Source organism: Oryctolagus cuniculus, chromosome 15 (assembly GCF_051225735.1).
Source record: "Oryctolagus cuniculus isolate XC-2025 breed Fujian yellow rabbit chromosome 15, ASM5122573v1, whole genome shotgun sequence".
In the NCBI taxonomy this organism is placed as follows: domain Eukaryota; kingdom Metazoa; phylum Chordata; class Mammalia; order Lagomorpha; family Leporidae; genus Oryctolagus; species Oryctolagus cuniculus.
This window is the reverse complement of record NC_142881.1, coordinates 15,750,766-15,769,882: the sequence shown is the minus strand read 5'-3', so window position 1 is coordinate 15,769,882 and position 19,117 is coordinate 15,750,766. Positions and strand designations below refer to the sequence as shown.

The 19,117-nt window shown below is 47.7% G+C and overlaps 1 protein-coding gene across 50 annotated transcripts in view; it reads right to left on the bottom strand.

The window, feature by feature from the left end:
* ABLIM1 (actin binding LIM protein 1) overlaps positions 1–19,117 on the bottom strand; it is a 325,273-nt gene that overhangs the window by 17,017 nt on the left and 289,139 nt on the right. For 20 of the 50 annotated variants that reach the window (XM_089314295.1, XM_089314292.1, XM_089314301.1 and 17 more), the window contains 3 exons: positions 15,687–15,722; positions 13,704–13,833; positions 1,387–1,434 (listed from right to left, as the gene is read on the bottom strand). In XM_089314295.1, the coding sequence (XP_089170421.1) occupies positions 1,387–1,434; positions 13,704–13,833; positions 15,687–15,722 (214 nt within the window). Of the gene's footprint in view, positions 1–1,386; positions 1,435–3,072; positions 3,178–11,551; positions 11,672–13,703; positions 13,834–15,686; positions 15,723–19,117 lie in introns of all 50 variants that reach the window. The other 30 variants (XM_089314270.1, XM_089314272.1, XM_089314273.1 and 27 more) reach the window with 2 other exon arrangements.

The following is a 19,117-nucleotide window of genomic DNA, read 5'->3' as shown; positions in this document are numbered from 1 at the left end:
ACACCTACTGCTTTGGTGTGGACAGGGTGTTTCAGGGCTCAGTCTTTAGAAAGAAATTCCCTGGCTGTGCTATTCCCACTTGATCACAAAAGACTAAAAGGAAAGACTTCAAAGAAAATATAATGAAAAGAACCCAACTGATTTTGTCCAAATAATCTACATTATTTGATCTTCTTAAATCTTAATTGTTTGCTTTGTTTGCTTATTTTTGTTCAAGGAGGCAGGGTCTGGAGATTTTTTAATATTTAAAAACCTTCTAGTAAGTCAAATTTTGGAAATCTCACTCAAACTGAACAAAAGAAGCATGACTTCAAACAGTACTTACGCATTAGATTGGTGAAGTCAGTAGTTAAACATTCACATGTTAATGAGTGTGTGGGAAGACATTAAACCATAAAAAAACAAAAACAAAAGCAATGTTAACAAACTTAAAAAGCAAGCACATGGTGTAAAACCTTAAATAAAAAAAAAGACAAGAGAGAAAAAAAAAAAACATACTCCATAGATCTAGAACCATTACAGTACACCTTGGGATTTAGGCCTAAAATTTTTCCTTACGCAGTTTAAATTTTATTTGCTTTTCATGTCATCCTAATTTTAAGGACTCATTAATGTCAAAGGCAGCCTTCAAATTTCCGGGCACAGTTTGTGCCCAAGTGTCTGAAATCACCTGAGGACCACTTGTAGATTTCTCTTTACAAAGATTTCTCTCTCTGGTGGGAGAAAATGTGCTTGACATAAAGTAACGTGGTTTCCTGGGCTTAAAAAATAAAATGTGCATTCTCAGAAAACACAACTATGAATCCACTTTAGCGATTCTTAGCTTATGGGAGTTTCAGAGACAAACTGGCCTAACTCACTGATGTTTACCCAGGAGAAACTGAGGCACAGTGGGACTATATCCAGGGCGTCACAGTCTTTCAGGCAGCAAGTGGGACCAGGGCCGTCCCAGCTCCTGTCCCATCCACCTGCAGGCCCCTTCAGACACTTATTCTTAGTCAAAACAATTTGTGCAGGTGGCTGGAAACTCACCAACATTCTTGTAGAGGTTGGTTAAATTATTTGATGGCCCTCCCCCCCCCAAAAAAAAAAGTCTTGTTAGGATGTTTATGAGTTGTTGTGTGGCTAATACTTACTTCCCTTCTCTACGAATGGTTTGATGGTGTCAGAAATGGGCTGGAACCTTCCTAATCAAGCCACGTGTTCCCCAACCAGGAAGACAAATCTCACAATATTTGCACCTTAGTAGACCATACAGGCATAATACCCTGGGCACCCCAGTTTGAGTCTCAAAAGCAGCAGCAGATAAGCCTTTCAGAAGACAGCAAAAGCAAAGAGATCAGCTGACTGCCACTTAAAGGCTACGGGGAGGAATGTGGGCTTTACCATGCTGTTTGTAGATGGGTGGTTTTCGGTAAATGTTGATCCCTTGATCTGTGGAAATGAAAAGCAAAGATGTGTGATTATGCGAACCACTTCAGCGATGGGGAAAACAGACCAACCAAAGGGCAAATCAACGGAAGACTCTCGAACAGAAATAACCCAGAAGGTTCACTCTTACGTTACAAAGTGGACTTTATTGGCAGAAAGTGTCACAGAAATGAGTGGATTTCTATAGACACAGGTGGTATGGAAGCCTTTGTCATACATCTGAGGATTTACAGAGATGTAACCGATTCATGAGCCATTTATTTCTTATGCACACTCCACTGAAGGTGGGATTCAAACAGGGAGAAATGCAAGCAGTGGAGGCACCCTAACAATGAGGCAGACGTAACAGGTTTGGGGGAAGTCCCCAAATTGCTACCGTCTAGAAATTGAGCTCCCAGTAGACACCAGTGGCTCAATTTACTTTTCAACTAATGAGTGGAACAGTGGAAAGCAATGCAGGAAAATTAAGAATACTTTTCAAAAAACATAGGAACACTTTTCATGGCAAGGCTGTGTGCTGACAGGGTGGTCGACAAAATCCTAATTTGTATAGGCCAAATAAAAAAAAAAGAAAGAAACAATAATTACTACTCAAATATTTATACAGGACCCCAGTGGATTATGCCACCATTTCACTTTAAGTGCAAATATGCAGGAAGTTTCAAATCTTGGTAGGGGTATTCTTCAGGTGAACAACCCCCAAATATGAAACATTGTGTTTCAAGATTCAATGAATCTTTTTAAGTCCTCGATTCATTGCACAAATCTCATTATACTTCCCTTTGCTTTATTAGGAAAGTTTAGGAAGCAAAAGGAAAAAAAAACTCTTGGATATTACAAATATGCATACTGAAAACTTAACAAAACAAGTAATTTATTAAACCACTTTAGTAGTGAAAAGAAGCAAAATGATGTACTTCTGCTGGGAAAACAGTGGGACCTGTGATGCCAGCCCTGCCCTTAGATACTGAGCTGACTCTGACACTAAGATCCTGATGGGCTCTGATGTGTTCAGCTGAGAGCAAATTACGATTTGTACCATGACAGCAAACGCTTGTGATTTCGAGAGCAAAGCTTGCAGCATCAGGCCTAAATTGCAAGATATCTTTGTGGGCTATGGAGGTGGCCAGTCTGTGAGTTAACACACTGCAGAAAGTCGCTGGTCCCATTGTATACCTCTCTCAAAAGTAAAGTCCATGGAAAAAAAAAAATCTCCCCATTGGAGACAAATGGGAAACATCAGGGTATTCTCAGGTGACATTGTGATTCCCTCTTTAGGATGAGATGATAACTGGATTGCCATTGCAATACTTAGTCAATGACATCACATCACAAGACGATATCATGGGGGCACTCCTACAGAGGTAAAATGAAAAATCTGATAAAAACAAGACACTAGAATTCCTCTGTTTCCCATTCTCTTAAAAAAAAAATCAGAGAAAATGTAAATCTTCTGTATAATCTGGCATTTCTCATAAAACAATCTTCCCAAAGGCCCTGGGCGTCAGATCCTGCAATTTAGGGTTTGTCAACTGTGTGCATCCCAATTAAAAGAGCGTGAGAGATGGAGACGAGACGAGGTTACAAGGCTACACTCTACACTGCGACAGGACACCGAGACAGAGACGTGTCAGCTCCTACCTGGAACATGGAAATGTTTAGGGGCCTGAGCGTAAGTTGGAGTTAGAGGGCGGCTGTCTGGCCGGTAGGGGAGAGGGGAGTTCCGGCCGCTGGACGGCTCATTGCCTCCAATGAGAAGAATGGAAAAAACAAAATGAGAGAAGGGACAGCAATCAAGGGAACAAAGCAAGCGTAATAAAAAAAATCCAAAACAACTAACTGGAAGGAGGTACATCAGAAAGGAGAAACCAAAGGAACAAACTCAGTTTATCAACTTGGCTTGCAAAGGTGATACCAGGTTTAGCTTCCCACAGGAGAGAATTGAGTTCAGGGGATCTGGGTTCCAAGCAGCCAGCAGTCAGATGCATCATTCCAATGGCATGCGGTTGGAGGCTGTGAGCTTGCAGCAAATGCATTAATGGCCAATACATTTGGAGGGATGGAAGGTCACTTGCTGCTGATTCGTGATCAGCCATCAGAGGGTTAAACCCCAAGCATGTAGAGGGGTGGGCTCTGCAAACCCAGATACAAATGCTTCCAGGCATGATGGCAGAGGCTGGCAATCCCAACGTATTGCTCTGAACTGAGGGCTAAGCCCGGGAGCCTGGGTGCTCACCAGTGCATCCTTCCCCTTCGGAATATGAGGTGCCTTCATTGCAGCAGGTGTTTCTGTTTCCCTCACTTTGAAACACGTAAGACAGAGCCAGGCCCTTTCTGGCAGGTGTGATGGGAACATTTCCACCTCTGTCTACCTTTCTCTCAAGCACAGGCTCCGCCCACCCAGGTTCATGCTTCAGTCACTGACAAGTGCTCTGAACGCTCGCTCTGGCTGGGCCCTGAGCTACTACTGAGGACAGAGGAATGAGATACTGTTTGTGTCCTCCAGGGGCTCAGGGTCTAGCTAAGGAGGAAGACTGACGATAAATACAAGGGACTCCGAAACCCCTTTGAATCTACGCATAGTATTTTTTCTCAGAATATGCATTTTCCATAATTTTTGAAGACCCCTTGTGTGTATGAATAGCATGTAACTGCTTATTCACAGATGTAAGAAAAATGGCATGAAACTCACATGCAGGTGCACTGAGCCTTCAGGAAAGTTAGAGAGAGATGTTGGCCGTGGGCTGGACCTCAAAGTGGAAGCACCCTGCCTTCCAGGTGGATGAGTGGGCACAGGAGGAAGGCCCCTATTCCAGAGAGGGTGGGGCCGCCATGGAGTGTGGGAGCGCCAGGACTGACCACTGTGGCTGGGCAGCCCCGTGTGCTTACGGGAGAGCCTGGGGGTGAGGTTGGAATGGAGAACTGTAGAAGTCTTAGGTACCACCATCACCGCTTCTGACCAAGGGGGCTTCAGGGATGGACAGTAGCATGTGTGAAATTGGGACGAGTTTAGCACCTGCTCTAAACTGTCCTCCTTCTCTCCCTCTGGGCAGACATCTTGGTCCCGGAATACACCAGAAGACACAAGGCCCTCAACATTTAATGAACTAGTCATGCTAATGACTTAAAATTGAGTTGTAAGAGTTGTTTATGTGTTCTGTATACAAGTCCCTTAATAGATTCAGATATATTAATAGATACGTGATTTGCAAAATACTTTTAGGCTGTGTTTTCTTTTTTTTTTTTTTTTTGACAGGCAGAGTGGACAGTGAGAGAGAGAGACAGACAGACAGACAGAAAGGTCTTCCTTTGCCGTTGGTTCACTCTCCAATGGCCGCCATGGCCGGCGCACTGCGGCTGGCGTACCGCGCTGATCCGATGGCAGGAGCTTCTCCTGGTCTCCCATAGGGTGCAGGGCCCAAGCACTTGGGCCATCCTCCACTGCACTCCCTGGCCACAGCAGAGAGCTGGCCTGGAAGAGAGGCAACCAGGACAGAATCCGATGCCCCGACCGGGACTAGAACCTGGTGTGCTGCCGCCGCAAGGCGGAGGATTAGCCTAGTGAGCCGCGGCGCCGGCCTTGTGTTTTCATTTCTTTAATAGTGTCTTCTGAAGAACAAAAGTTTTAAATTATGATAAATTTCAATTTATTGACTAATGCTAATAATTTTAAATAAATCAGGGATCATTCAGAAATAGAGCTCTGCCCATTTTTTTTTTTTTTTAAGTCAAACTGATCTAAATCTGGTCAGCAGAATATGAATGAAGTTAATTGAAGAGGATTAAAATATGCTGAATAGCTTTCATTTCTCAGTATGTTATTTTTACCCAGTGTCCAGGTCTGCACCAACCGAAGATGGTCCAAATATGGAAGCTGCCTTTATTCCAGGCTCAGATTTAGATGCCAGGCTTTTGGTAATGAGTGATCTAAAACTTGTCTCCTCTTGCTAAGGGTCAGTTCAGTTTCTACCTTCCCATATTTTACACAGTTGGCTTTGTTATTTGAGCCAGATAGTAGCTTCTAAAAATGATGAAGTTTCACCCTAAATGACTCATCTATAAAAAGGACTAATTAAGAAAAAAAATGTGATTTAATTTATTATCACTCTCCTAAGGTAAAATGAGTAGCTCAGGTCTGAAAAAATGAGGATAAAAAACTCAAGTCGAGGAGACCTGGGGAAGGAAGACTACGGCTGGCACGCTGAAGGAAGCCCAGTGCAGCCCACGGCCGAGTTGGAGCTCGGTCTCATTCATCAGCCCAGTGCTCAGTTTGTTGCCTGGCCGGGAGTGAGTGCTTCCTTAATGCCTATGAGTGCACGGCTGAAGCAGGCCCACTAATTAGCTCCACAGCTGCTTACTGGATTAGTTCAGCAAGCACCTTTCTCTGGCCTTTAAATTTACAAAGCCAGACACTTGTTTACAGCAAAGGGATCACAACAGCCTCTGATTTACAACCTTCCCATCATGGAGGGCCCCCGAGAGCTCGGATATAATTGTTTCACTTCAGAAAAATTCCTCAATCTGCCAACACTAGAAAATTATGAATGAGGCAGGCGTTTGGCCGCCCGGGACATCTGCACCGCATGTGGCAGGGCCTGAGTTGGAGTCCTGGTTCTGCTCCTGGTTCCAGCTTCCTGCTGATGTGCACCCTGGAAGGCAGCAGGTGATGGTGGCACAAGTAGTTGGGTCCCTGCCACTCATGTGTGAGGCCTGGACTGCGCTCCCAGCTCCAGGCTTTTGCCTGCCCGGTCCTGGCTACTGTGACATTTGGGGAGCGAACCAGCTTCTTAGTCTGGCTCCGGCTCTGGCTCTCTGCCTTTCATATAAACAAAATAAATCAATAACTTTAATTTTTAAAGTAGATTATTTATTTGAAAGTCAGGGTTACAGAGAGATAGAGGGAGAAACACAGAGAGAGAGAGACCTTCTATCCAGTGACTCAGTCCCCAGCCAGGCTGAAGCCAAGAGTCAGGACCTTCATCTGGGCCTCCCATGTGGGTGGCAGGGGCCCACACACTTGGGCCATCTTCTGCTGCTTTCCCTAGGCCATTAGCGGGGAGCAGAATCTGAAGTGGTGTAGCTGGGACACAAACCAGTGCCCGTATGTGATGTCAGCATTACAGAGCACAGCTTTACCTGCTAAGCCACTATGCTGGCCCCAATAAATTTTTAAAAAGAAAATTAATAACAAGAGTAGCCCATAATTGGAAAACAGAATACTTTTCTCAAAAGGTCCACCGGGTGCTCTCTCCTTGGCTTTATTTTAGTTTCCTGGGTGTCCTGAGTCCTGGCTGCTATGGCTTTGGAACCACACTGCTCCCTACTCTTGATCCCTCACCTCTAACCCTGTTGTCCTCATGAAACACTGGATGTGTCGGGGACACACCCTCACAGGCTCTGGTTCTAACACCCAACCAAATGGTGCTCCATCAAATCTGCTTTATTAGCCAGGGTCAGGCACACACACGTGTGTGCATGGGCAGGACACCAAGGTGGGCGGCAGTGAGAATTAGACATACGTCCAGGTATGATGACCTTCCTGTTCCTAAGCCCCTCTGCTGGCAGGCAGCAGTGGAAGCCATCATCTGGAACGCCCCCTGGGTCTCCCACCTGGGTATTTGAGCCATCACCGGTCACCTCCAGGAGGCACATTCGCAGGAAGCAGGTTCAGAGGCAGAGGTAGGACTTGAACCCAGGCACTTCACTTAGGGACGCAGCTGTCCCAAGTAGCAGTTTAACTGCTGTGCCGCAAGGCTCACCTATAATTATTTAAAAATTCCCACAAAACATTTTACAACAGCAAGTGAAGGGGCTCTGCACCACACGACCTGCACACATTGCAAAGGCTCATTGTGGAAGAAGGTCTGAGTGGAGAATAATGTTAGGTACTCAGTTCTTAGCCCTTGAAGTCCCAAAGGTATGAAAATCTTCTGGCATATTTAAAAGAAAAAGAAAACCCCTCAAGTCGAGGCCTCCTTTTCACATACACCACCCTGTCATTTTTTTTTTTTTTTTTTTTGACAGGCAGAGTGGACAGTGAGAGAGAGAGAGAGAGAGAGAGAAAGGTCTTCCTTTGCCGTTGGTTCACTGTGCTGCAGCCAGCGCACCGCGCTGATCCGATGGCAGGAGCCAGGTACTTCTCCTGGTCTCCCATGGGGTGCAGGGCCCAGGCACTTGGGCCATCCTCCACTGCACTCCCTGGCCACAGCAGAGAGCTGGCCTGGAAGAGGAGCAACCGGGACAGAATCCGGCGCCCCGACCGGGACTAGAACCTGGTGTGCCGGCGCTGCAAGGCGGAGCATTAGCCTAGTGAGCTGCGGCGCTGGCCAGACTAATTGATCTTTCATCTACTGGTTCATTCCTGAAATGCCTGCAACAGCTAAGGCTGGGCGTCACCACGCAGGCACAGCTCTCATTCATCTAGATTGGTGCACGAGGCAGACACTTGGGAGGATAAGTAAACAGCCCGAGGTCATCCAACTAGCAAGTGCCAGACTCCAGCGTGCAGGGGTGCTCCATCTCCCCTTGTGGCTGCTCCCAGCAGGGAGGCACTGGGGGTCACTGATGCTCTGTGATGTGCTATTTGCACCCACTCTGTCTAACCTCACAGGTCCTATGCCATTTCAATGCTTCAAAAATGTATTTCTCTCTTGAATATTAAAAATCACCAAAATCTTAATTTGGCCAAGGACTACCATTGTAAAGTCTCTTTAAAATATGTAACTGGGGGCCGGCGCCGTGGCGTGGCAGGTAAAGCCACCGCCTGCAGTGCCGGCATCCCATATGGGTGCCAGTTTGAGTCCAGGCTGCTCCGCTTCTGATTCAGCTCTCTGCTATGGCCTCGGAAAGCAGTACAGGATGGCCCAAGTCCTTGAGCCCTTGTACCCACGTGGGAGACCTGGAAGAAGTTCCTGGCTCCTGGCTTCAGATCAGCACAGCTCTGGCCATTGTAGCCAATTGGGGAGTGAACCATTGGATGAAAGACCTCTTTCTCTCTCTAACTTGGACTTTCAAATAAATAAATAAATCTTTAAAAAAATGCATAACTGACTTTTCAATGATTTTTTTTAAAACATTTACTTTATTTGTTTGAAAGGCAGAGTTACAGAGAGAGAAGGAGAGAGAGAGACAGTGAGATAGAGAGAGCACTTTCATCTTCTGGTTCCTTCCACAAAGGCCACAACTGCCAGAGTTGGGCCAGACAGAAGCCAGAAGCCAGGAGCCAGGAGCCAGGAGCTTCTTCCAGGTCTCCTATGTGAGTGTAGGGGCCCTGTGCTTGAACCATCTTCTGTTGCTTTCTCAGGCACATTAGCAGGGAACTGGATTGGAAATGGAGCTGCTGGGACTCAAACCAGTCCCCACATGGAATGCCAGCATCACAGGTGGCAGCTTTACCTGCTACGCCTCAGTGTCAGCCCCTCTTAATGTTTTATAAACATTTTCTAAAGTATTATCTTGGCTTTTAGATAATAAAACTTCCCCCCAAATAATAATTAGCAATAATAATTTTAAATAATATGCTAAGAATTAGGAAGTCTGCCTACTGAAGACTTTGTTAGTGACAAATGGTGTGTGTCTTCAAGTGGTCTGTCTGCAATATTCTTTTATTTTTTTGACAGGCAGAGTGGATAGTGAAAGAGAGAGACAGAGAAAAAGGTCTTCCTTTGCCGTTGGTTCACCCTCCAATGGCCGCCGCGGCTGGCGCGCTGCGGCCCGCGCACCGCGCTGATCCAATGGCAGGAGCCAGGTACTTATCCTGGTCTCCCATGGGGTACATGGCCCAAGTACTTGGGCCATCATCCACTGCACTCCCGGGCCACAGCAGAGAGCTGGCCTGGAAGAGGGGCAACCGGGACAGAATCCGGCACCCCGATCGGGACTAGAACCCGGTGTGCCGGCGCCGCAAGGCGGAGGATTAGCCTAGTGAGCCGCGGCGCCAGCTCCTGCAATATTATTTTCAAAGCACAATGCTGAAAGAGCAAATTCATGGAATCATGGCATATGGATAAGTGCAATATATCTACATTTTAGGACCCAGCTACATAAAAATCCAAGTAAGCAAAAGAAAAAAAGCCTGGGCAGGCTGACAATGAAAATTCAGTAAATTATGGCAACATTTAGGCGACTCAATAAATGTAAAAGTCATATGAAAACACAGAACACATGGCTAGAATCCTTTAGAACTGGTTTCTAAATTATCATTTTGGGGTCAACATTGTGGTATAGTGGATAAAACTGCCACCTGTGATGCCAGCATCAGAAATGGGCACCGGTTCATGTCCTGGCTGTTCCACTTCAGTTCCAGCTTCCTGCTAATGTGTCTGGGGAAGCAGCAGATGACGGCCCAAATGTTTGGGCCTCTGAACTCATGTGGGAGACCCTGAAGAAGCTTCTGGCTCCTGGCTTTGGCCTGGCCCAGCTTTGGCCATCTGGGGAGTGAACCAGTAGATGGAAGACCTTTTTCTCTGCTTCTCCTTCTCTTTCTTTGTAACTCCCTTCCAAACAAATAAAGAAGTAAAAATTAAAAAAAAGAAATTATCATTTTCTAATTGTATGTATCCATGGGATACAGTGTAAGCATGTACTGCTTGTATGGGGCTGGTCTATGTGCGGTGGGTTAAGCTGCCACCTGCAATGCTGGTATCCCATGTTGGAGTGCCAGTTCAAGTCAGGTTGTTCTGCTTCCTAACAACCTCTCAGCTAATGCACCTGGGAAAGCAGCAAAGACTGTCCACATACTTTGGACCCCTGCCATCCACATGGGATACCCAGCTGGAGTTCCTGGCTCCTGGCTATGGCTTGGCCCAGCCCTGACCATCATGGCCATTTGGGGAGTGAACCAGCGGATGGAAAATCTCTTTTTCTCTCCCTCTCTCTCTCTGTCACTCTTCCTTTCAAATCAATGAAATAAATCTTAAAAAAAAAAACACACACATACACAATGTATAATGATCTAATCAGTGTGATTAGCATTTCCACCTTTTTAAGCATTTATCATTTCTCTGTGTTGGGAATCTTCGACATCCACTCTTCTAATTCGTTATAAAACATGCCACACCTTGCTGTCAACTCTAGCCACCCTAGCAGGATGTTGAGCACTAGAACTTCTTCCTCCTGTCTCTGTATTTTGGTGCCCATCATCCAAGCTGCCTTTCTCCCTTTTCACATTCGCATCCCGGCCTTTGGTGGCCTCTATTCTACTCTCTATGTCTGACACCAGCTTTTCTAGCTTGCACACTTGAGTGAGGGCATGTGCTATTTGTCTTTCCAGGGCCTTAGGGCTATTTCACACCCATGATAACATCTGTCCCTGTCCCTGACGCCTTCCTTCAGCTCTTTCTGTTGGCTAACTTTGGTTCAAATCAAGACTGCGGGGTGGGGGTGGGGAGCATCCCCCTGGGAGCTCACATTTAAACAATGGCTCCTCATAGCTTCTTAGAGGCCCTTGACTCCCCCCACACATGGAGAGCCCAGGCTGGGCACTGCTACAGAAGCACAGGCAACAATGAAGAAAACAATGGGGATGCCATCGAGGGAGCAGGCAGAAATGTGAGGCAGGAACAGAACACAGAAGGCAAAGCCTCCCCTCTCCATCATGTGGAAATCAGGGCAGACCCAAAGGACACTACGTTGAGTGCTGGCTCCGAAGAGAGAAATTTAGATTAGGCTGCTGTCCAAATGTGTTAATCTGGTTAAACGGCTTATTGCCAATAAGACAACTTTTGGATGGTTATTGTTAAGTACTTTTGTGTTTTGCTGAGACACAAAGAATATTAAACTTGGGAAAATACCCCAATTATATATCATATTTTGCTTTTGATGCATAGAAAAACAAAATAATAATATATATTTTTCTAAGTGGTGGGTAGTAAGTGTTACGTCTTAAATACGCTTCCTGTTTCTTTATCTGGAGCCCTTAGAAATGACACGGCCCTCCGAGGCAGAGGTGCAATGCCAGTTCTAAGACCACCGTGGGGTACAGTTGTGGCACACACACAGGCAAGCTGAGGAGTCAGAAGCTTGGCAGCGCTAACTCTTGGAGATACAGCTTATTAGCTCTGCCAGGGCGCTAATAATCTCCACTATGCAGAGTGCTGCCTGCAGAGACCTGCCTCCTTACCTTTCACATGGGGAAGGAAGTGGTGTCGGAAGGGGGGGTTGGGGCGGGAGTCACTGTGGGCGGAGCTGAAGCTGCTGGTGCGCAGACAGGACAACCTGTGCACACCAGGAGACAAAAGCTCTGTGCGGCAAGGAGTCAGGGGCAGGGCCAGGGGAAACAGAAAAGAAGAACAGAAATTAACACAGGAGCAGGGAAAGCATCATCGTTGCAAGGGGACAAAATCCGAGTGTTAACCGGGAGTCAGGAAGAAGGAAACAGGCTCAGGAATGCACCTGCAGACGTGAGGCCACGTGGGGAGGACCTGCAGGTGGGCGCAGTCGCACTCAGAACAAATGGCATTGGTGAGAAGGAACGGTCACCCGGGCCTTGTCTGGGAGGCTGACGCCTGCCAGACTCGGGACACCGACTCAGAAATAGCTGTTTTTAAAAAGCACCTGACAAAATAGAACCCTCAGAAATGGGTGTGAAAAAAAAGACAATCTTGTCAAGAGACTCGGAAAGAAGTACTTATAGGTAAGGGGGCTGTAAACTCAACCCACCGCAGCTTAGTTTTCTTTCGCCTACCCAGAAGGGAATCCTGGTTGCACTCCCTGGGTGGCAAAGGGTTAATTGATCCTGACAAATGTGTGGCCATAGGACTGGATGCTCAGAATGAGCCATTAAAACCAAACCTGGACCTCGGGGACCAAGTTCTCAGCTGGGGCCCAGGATGCTTTGGGTCACAAGTACATTATCAGCTTCACTGCTGATGGGCCGGGCGGAACTCAAAGCACAGTCACAGAGGCTAACCTAAGTGGCCTGGGGCACATCCGTTACATGTTACAGACGAGAAAGGAGGGAGGGAGCAGGTCCTAGAGGCAATTGCCCTGATCCATCATTGGAAGGTTCGGGAAGATTTCCTGGTACCCAACAGGATGTGAGATTTTGGGGGAACAGAGCTGCTGACTCGCCACTCCCTCACTCTTCAGGGATCTGCGGCACAACCATTTCCCCTTAACTCCACACCACTCCGGCAAGGCCACCCTGGGGTCCTGGTGGCCTCAGCTTGTGTCCCCAGGCAGGGTGACACGTCACCCCAATATCTTAACACTGGGAAAGGGAAGGGCTTAAGTTGAGACCCAGGCTTGGGCCATGACTAAAATGAATATAAAAAGGAGAGGAATGCATTTTGTGAAAACATTCATTTAACACAATTCATAGACAGTAAGCAGAATGCTAGGTAGATATTTACAAGCCTAGAGAAAACTATGAATTACTGAAGGATCAAATTGCCTCCTTGCTCCCTAAGCATTGAATCCAAGGCTTGAGGGGAAAGAGCGCAGCCTTTTATATTCTTAATCACCTCTGGTTTTACTGCTTGAACATTTTGTAAGTTAGCATGTGAATAGGCTAACTCTCATCCAGCTACCCAGAAGCCCAATGCAACCTTGCTTGGGGACTACACTCCTCCCCAGGGAACCTCGGATCGAGGCTGGCAGCTCCATTCTTCCCCAGCACTCACACGGGACGCCCCCTGACAGCACAGGGAGTCGGCTCTGCACACAGAGGCCAACCTCACCTGCCACTGTGTGACATTCTCTGTGGCAGCACATCCCTGAGGTCTGCACGGTCTCCAAGTCTGACGTAAGATGCTGGGGTTGGAGGAGAACTTAACAGTTGTCTAGTGCAAGCCTGAGACCTCTTTCTAAAAGGTGCTTAGCCAGGCATGCTTAGTTACGCCCTGTGCCTGGATACAGGAGACACAATAAACCTGTCAACAAATGGCTGATGGAAGATTCTAGATGATGCTGAGATGCCTAAAAAAATAAATAAATAAATCAAAATGTCTTCTTTTGGAGATATTCATTTTAAGTTTCCAAGTGATGAGGATTTTTTTGTTTTTCATCTAAAAAAAAAAAAAAAAAAAAACTCCTTTGCTTCCAGTAGTTCAAAGGCAAAATGCAATTACTCCATGAATCATTAATGAATATAGCCACAAAGTGACTGATGTTTCAAGAAAAATTGTAACATAAAATGCAGCTGCCATGTTGTTCTAGACAGGGGTAGAGTGTTTCATAGCCAGATGTTTTTAATATGCTATCAGTGATGGGGGCAGACTCCCAGAGAGATGCAGTGTGCCCCACGGAGTGGATCCCACCCCAGGCGCCCTTACCAGGTCTGTGGAAGTGCTGGGGTGAGCGCGACGTGGTAGGAGTGTAGCTGTGGCGGCTGTACACGGGGGAGTTGATGGAGCCCTGGCTGGTGGACCGGTGGATCATCCGGTCCCGAATGTCCTGGCAGCCCTGCAAAGAAAACCCGCAGAAGCGTGGGCCCAAAGCACCCTCAGACCAGTGCCACCTGTGCGAGCAATCACACAGCAGGTGCACTGGCGAGGAACCATCACATCTAGCCGTCTGTATTTTCTAGGGTCGTGTTTTGTAAAAACTGTGTGTAACTAAGGCATTGTGTTCCAAAGCCGAAGAACTTCCATTCATGAAAAAGATGTAAAATGATCACTCCCAATAACGATGGAGATCTGGGAAAAAAGGTAGTGATTCCCACGGCTGTGTTTACATGGTGCTTTTCAGTTGGACGAGGCGTGTCTATTGTCATCATTTCGTCACGTCTGCAGAACAATGAGGAGAGTGGACCACGTGGGAGCACCTCCTGCCTCATGAATGTAGAAACCAAGTGCCCAGCAGGTCAGGGCCCTGGGTGTGGGCGGGCAGGCAGTGGGGGCCCAGCCCCATTCAGAACCCAACTCCCAGCTCAGATGTCTCCTGGACAACGGTGGCCATGGAGAAAGATGATGGTTGGTGGTCGCCTTCAAGCTAGCAATTCTGCTTTGCGCTTGAGAAACATAATGCAAAGAAGTAGTTTACAATGATCTGAAAAGGGATAATTTATTGGAAGAGTTTTATAATCCCACCATTTATGTAAGCAAACATGGTATATACAAAACAAATTGGGGATTATTAAGAAATGACGACCTATCACTTCAACAGAGTATAACAGCACCACTATGACGTCATCTGTGTCCAAACCTAAAAAAGATATTAAGTATGCAAACCACACCCACACCATAAAGCTGTCAAAAAAAAGTTGCAACAGCTTGAGGAGTATCTAACAACTGAGGAATGAGCTGTCCCACAAAGTGTCTACCAGCACAATAAAAACAAAAAGTTTGAAAGGGTACATGACGGGTCACTAAGTTAAAACCTGGTGATCACAGCTGTGTGAAACTTGAGAGCAAACATCCAGGAAACATTGGCTGGATCCTGGCTGGCTCTCCGAGTAAAGGAAGTGGAAACAAAACCAGGACTAAACGTCCCCAAATGAGGTGTCACTGATGTGTGACAGCTTCCGCTGTAAATGATCGGAATACTAGCAAAAATGAATTATTCATAGCACCCAGTCTCGAGCCACAAAAACACTGTGGGCTTTTCACCATCTCAGATTCCAGAGATTCCCTGAGATCCACCGGCTTAATAAAGTATTTCTAGAAACTTCTGGGGCTTTAACTGTCAGTCTGAGACCCGAAGGAGTGACTCCTATGAAAGGTGCTGTGTCTACAGAACACACCAAGCCCACGGCTGGCCATTTCAGATGAGCCAGGGTACGGGCGGCGCACCCCTCATTTGAAAATCTGAAATCCAAGATATTCTGAAATCTAGAGCTTTTTTTTTTTTTTAGCATCATCAGCACCCCGAAATTTTGAATTCTGGAGCATTTTGCATTTCAGGTTTCCGGATGAGGGATGCTCAACCTCTATACTGGATTATCTGAGGTCTATAAAATACTATAAAACCCAAAACAGCAAAATCCGAAATATTTCTGGCTCCAAGCATCTCGGATAAGGGATACTCGATCTGGATGAGGATGCAGAACAATTCACTCCCGAGGAAGGCAAGCGTCTCCCCTGCCTCACAGGTGCGAGCCCAGCTCGGGGTGGGAGGGGCATTTCCCTCCTTCCTCTCTGCTTCCAAAGAAATCCATGGCTGTGTCTTCTGACGCTGTCTCACTTGTGAGCAGTGCCTGCACCCATCTTCTTCTCACATCGCTTCCCTGTGCTTTTGTGTGTTCTGTCTCTCAAAAATCCTCGTGTCTGAGCCTCTCACAAAGCCCATCCATCAAAATGATCACAAACGGTACTTACTTCCGCAGACGGAGTGGGGGACAAGGTCCTTGGAGACTAGAAGAACAAAAGAGAATTGGAAGTCACAATGTGTGTTAGCTCTGCCTAGTTTCAGTCCAGGCTGCTCATCACATCAGCTGGAAACAGTATCCAAAACACAGTGGCCAGCAGCGACTGCCCATCCCCTGCCTTGTGACCCAGTGACTCTACAGTGGGGCACAGGCAAGACTGCTAGGAGACGGGGTGCGTGTGTCTGACAACCATGCTGCAACACACAGGACACGACGCTTTAGGGAGACCCACTGCAATTATTTGCCCTACAGAGTCAAGCCATTATTTCACCATGAGTTACAGCATGTAACTCACTTCACCATTAGTGACAGAAGATTGCTGACTAAGCCCAAACCACAGCCATTTCTGTCAGAGTTTGCTAACAGCTTGATAGGACTGTGGTGACAGGCAGCTGGCCTTTGCCCTGGCTACCCCGCCGATGTCACCACCATTCACCCTCCAGCTTTCGTCCATCCTCCCAGCGCACAGCCCTGGGGTCATCAGCAGACCACACCCCGTCTTGCCCCAGGGCCTTTGCACACACCATCTCCTCTGCAGCCAGTGTTTCTGACTTAGACACCTGCGGGACTCACACCCCATCTTTGGTGAGGTCTCTGCTCAACCCCATTGTCACAGCCCTGCCGTGCTCCTGTCTAAAGCAGCAGCCCAGCCCCCAGCGTGTTTTCTCCTTCCTTGGCTGCCTTTTCCTTCGCGGCATTTCCACCCTGGAAAAGGACATCAGGCCTCTGTTTGCCTCCCGTCTCCCACGCGATGCTGCACGCTCCGTGCGGACAAGGGCCCTGTTCATTTCCCACTTTCTGTTCCGCGGATAAGAGCAGCCCCTGGTACGTATCAGGTACTCGACACATACTTTCTGAGCAAACAAATGAATTGTTTACGATTAAAATGCAAGGAGCTTTCTAACAGAAATGAGATTTCCATTTGAGATGGAGCATTCTGGAGAACACCCCAAATGTGGGGTTGTGTCTTAGGAGGTATTGGGGTCGGCGCTGTGGCGTAGCAGGTAAAGCTGCTGTCTTTAAAAAGCCGGCATCCATATGGGTGCCAGTTTGTATCCCAGCTTCTCCACTTCCAATCTAGCTTTCTGCTATTGCCTGGGAAAGCAGTGGAGGATGGGCCAGGTCCTTGGGCCCCTGCACCTGCATGGGAAGACCCGGAGGAAGCTCCTGGCTCCTGGCTTTAGATTGGCACAGCCCCGGCCATTGCAGTCATCTGGGGAGGGAACCAGTGGAAGGAAGACCTCTCTCTCTCTGCCTCTGCCTCTCTCTCTGTAACTCAGCCTTTCAAATAAATAAATTTAAAAAAAAAAAAAAAAAAAAAGGAAGGTATTTTGCCACGTCATTGGCTATGAGTCGCAGGCTCCTCTGGCCTCCAAGCTTCCTCAAGGTCCCCCGGCCCCCAGCTTGCCTACAGCTAATGTGTCTCAGGGTGCCTTGGCCCCTGCTGGGATGACAGCTGGGCCCTGGACTCACACAAACCACGCCTTCTGAAGGCACAAAGGTCTACACAGAGCCTGACACACCTTCCCTGTTTCTGAAATGGCAGGATGTGGATCCCGTAAGAGAAGTGTTAATGACTCATGGCGTAAGTGCACCTGTTGTGGCCCACAGCTCACTTCACCCCTCCAGAAAGCTTTGGAAGTGGGCGTTACTGTTATCAACCTTGATGACGATACAGGATACACACTAAAGTGTGTAATCTGCTTGAAGCCCCGAGGTTGGTAAATACCAACCTGATTTTAAATGCAGAAGATTTCATGCCACAGCCCAAACTCTCGAGAGCTCGATGCTTTGCTGCCCAAAATGGAGCTGCTGGGAAACATGCGTGCACGCGCGTGTGCGCACACACACACACACACACACACACCTCACGCATGCTCATGCAAACCCTCCAAATCCCCAACACCACAGACAAACTCAGCTCCTCCTTGCTTGTGTGACTCGGCCATTAATCAACTCTCACCCACTTGCTCCGAGACCAGCCATAATGTACTTTATTCCAGGACCTCCCTCCCCTTGCCTGTGAAACTGGCAGATGTGGCTACAGCAATGTCACCACTAGGTGGCACTACAAGATTAATGAATCTCACTTCCTGACCCAAGCTATTTTTAGGGACTAAAACTCAGATTAGAAAAATAAATGTAAAGAGCAGTATATAATTAAAAATAAATGTTATAAAACAATAAATAGAGCCATCACATTTCCATGCCTTTTCTTCATCTCATCTGAGCCCTCGCAGCTGCAGATTGGTTATGTTTTGTTTTAACCTTGGTTGAGCAGCTGATTTGAGTAACATGTCTCTGAAAGGGCTTAAATCAGTCTATGGAGGATTCCAGTTGAGAAAAGGCGAAAAATTTAGAGGGAGCTGAATGAGCCAGGGGAACCAGACCTGTGACCTGTGACCTGTGGCCATGAGACCTGGGCAGGAGACAGCAGGGAACCCCCAACCCTGGGAGGGGACAAGGAGGGAAGGACCTCAAGGTGGGCCGAGGTGAGATGCTGGGGAAGCATCATCTTTTAAAAGATCCACTTATTTATTTGAAAGGCATAGGGACAGAGACATAGAGAAATCTTCCATCTGCTGGTTTACTCCTCAAATAGCAGCGACAGCCAGGGCTGAGCCAGGCCAAAGTGAGGAGCCAGGAACCCCATCCGGGTCTCCCACACACGAGGCAGGGGCCCAAGCACTTAAGCCATCTTCCTCTGCCTTCCTGGGTGTATCGGCAGGGAGCTAGATGGAAAGTGGAGTATTTGGGACCCGAATGCGTACTCTGATTTGGGATGCTGGCATCGCAAGCTGCTTAACCATGCCGGCCCCGGGAACGTGTTAATGAGCCCCAGGGAGCGTGGGGAAGAAGCGCCCAAGCAGTGCCATGTGTTTGAGCATTCCCACAAGCCTGGCCGCGCTAATTGCTTTCCATGGATGGGTTTGTTTAATCCTCACTCCCGTTCTGTGCCATTGAGCCTCGGGCCCATCTGGATTCCAGATCCAGGCAGGGCCACGCCAGTCACAGCTCAGCACCGTGCTGCCCTGCGGCTCCGCCCTTCTGCCTTTTCTCTCCTTGCACATTGTAAGAATTTTTTTTTCCCCTTGACAGAGTGAGAGAGACAGAGAAAGGTCTTCCTTCCGCTGGTTCACCCCCAAAATGGCCGCTACGACCAGCGTGCTGCGCTGATCCGAAGCCAGGAGCCAGGTGCTTCCTCCAGGTCTCCCATGCGGGTGCAGGTCCCAAGCACTTGGTCCATCCTCCACTGCCTTCCTGGGCCATAGCAGAGAGCTGGACTGGAAGAGGGGCAACCAGGACAGAATCCGGCACCCAGCCCGGAACTAGAACCCGGGGTGCCGGCGCCACAGGCGGAGGATTAGCCTAGTGAACTGC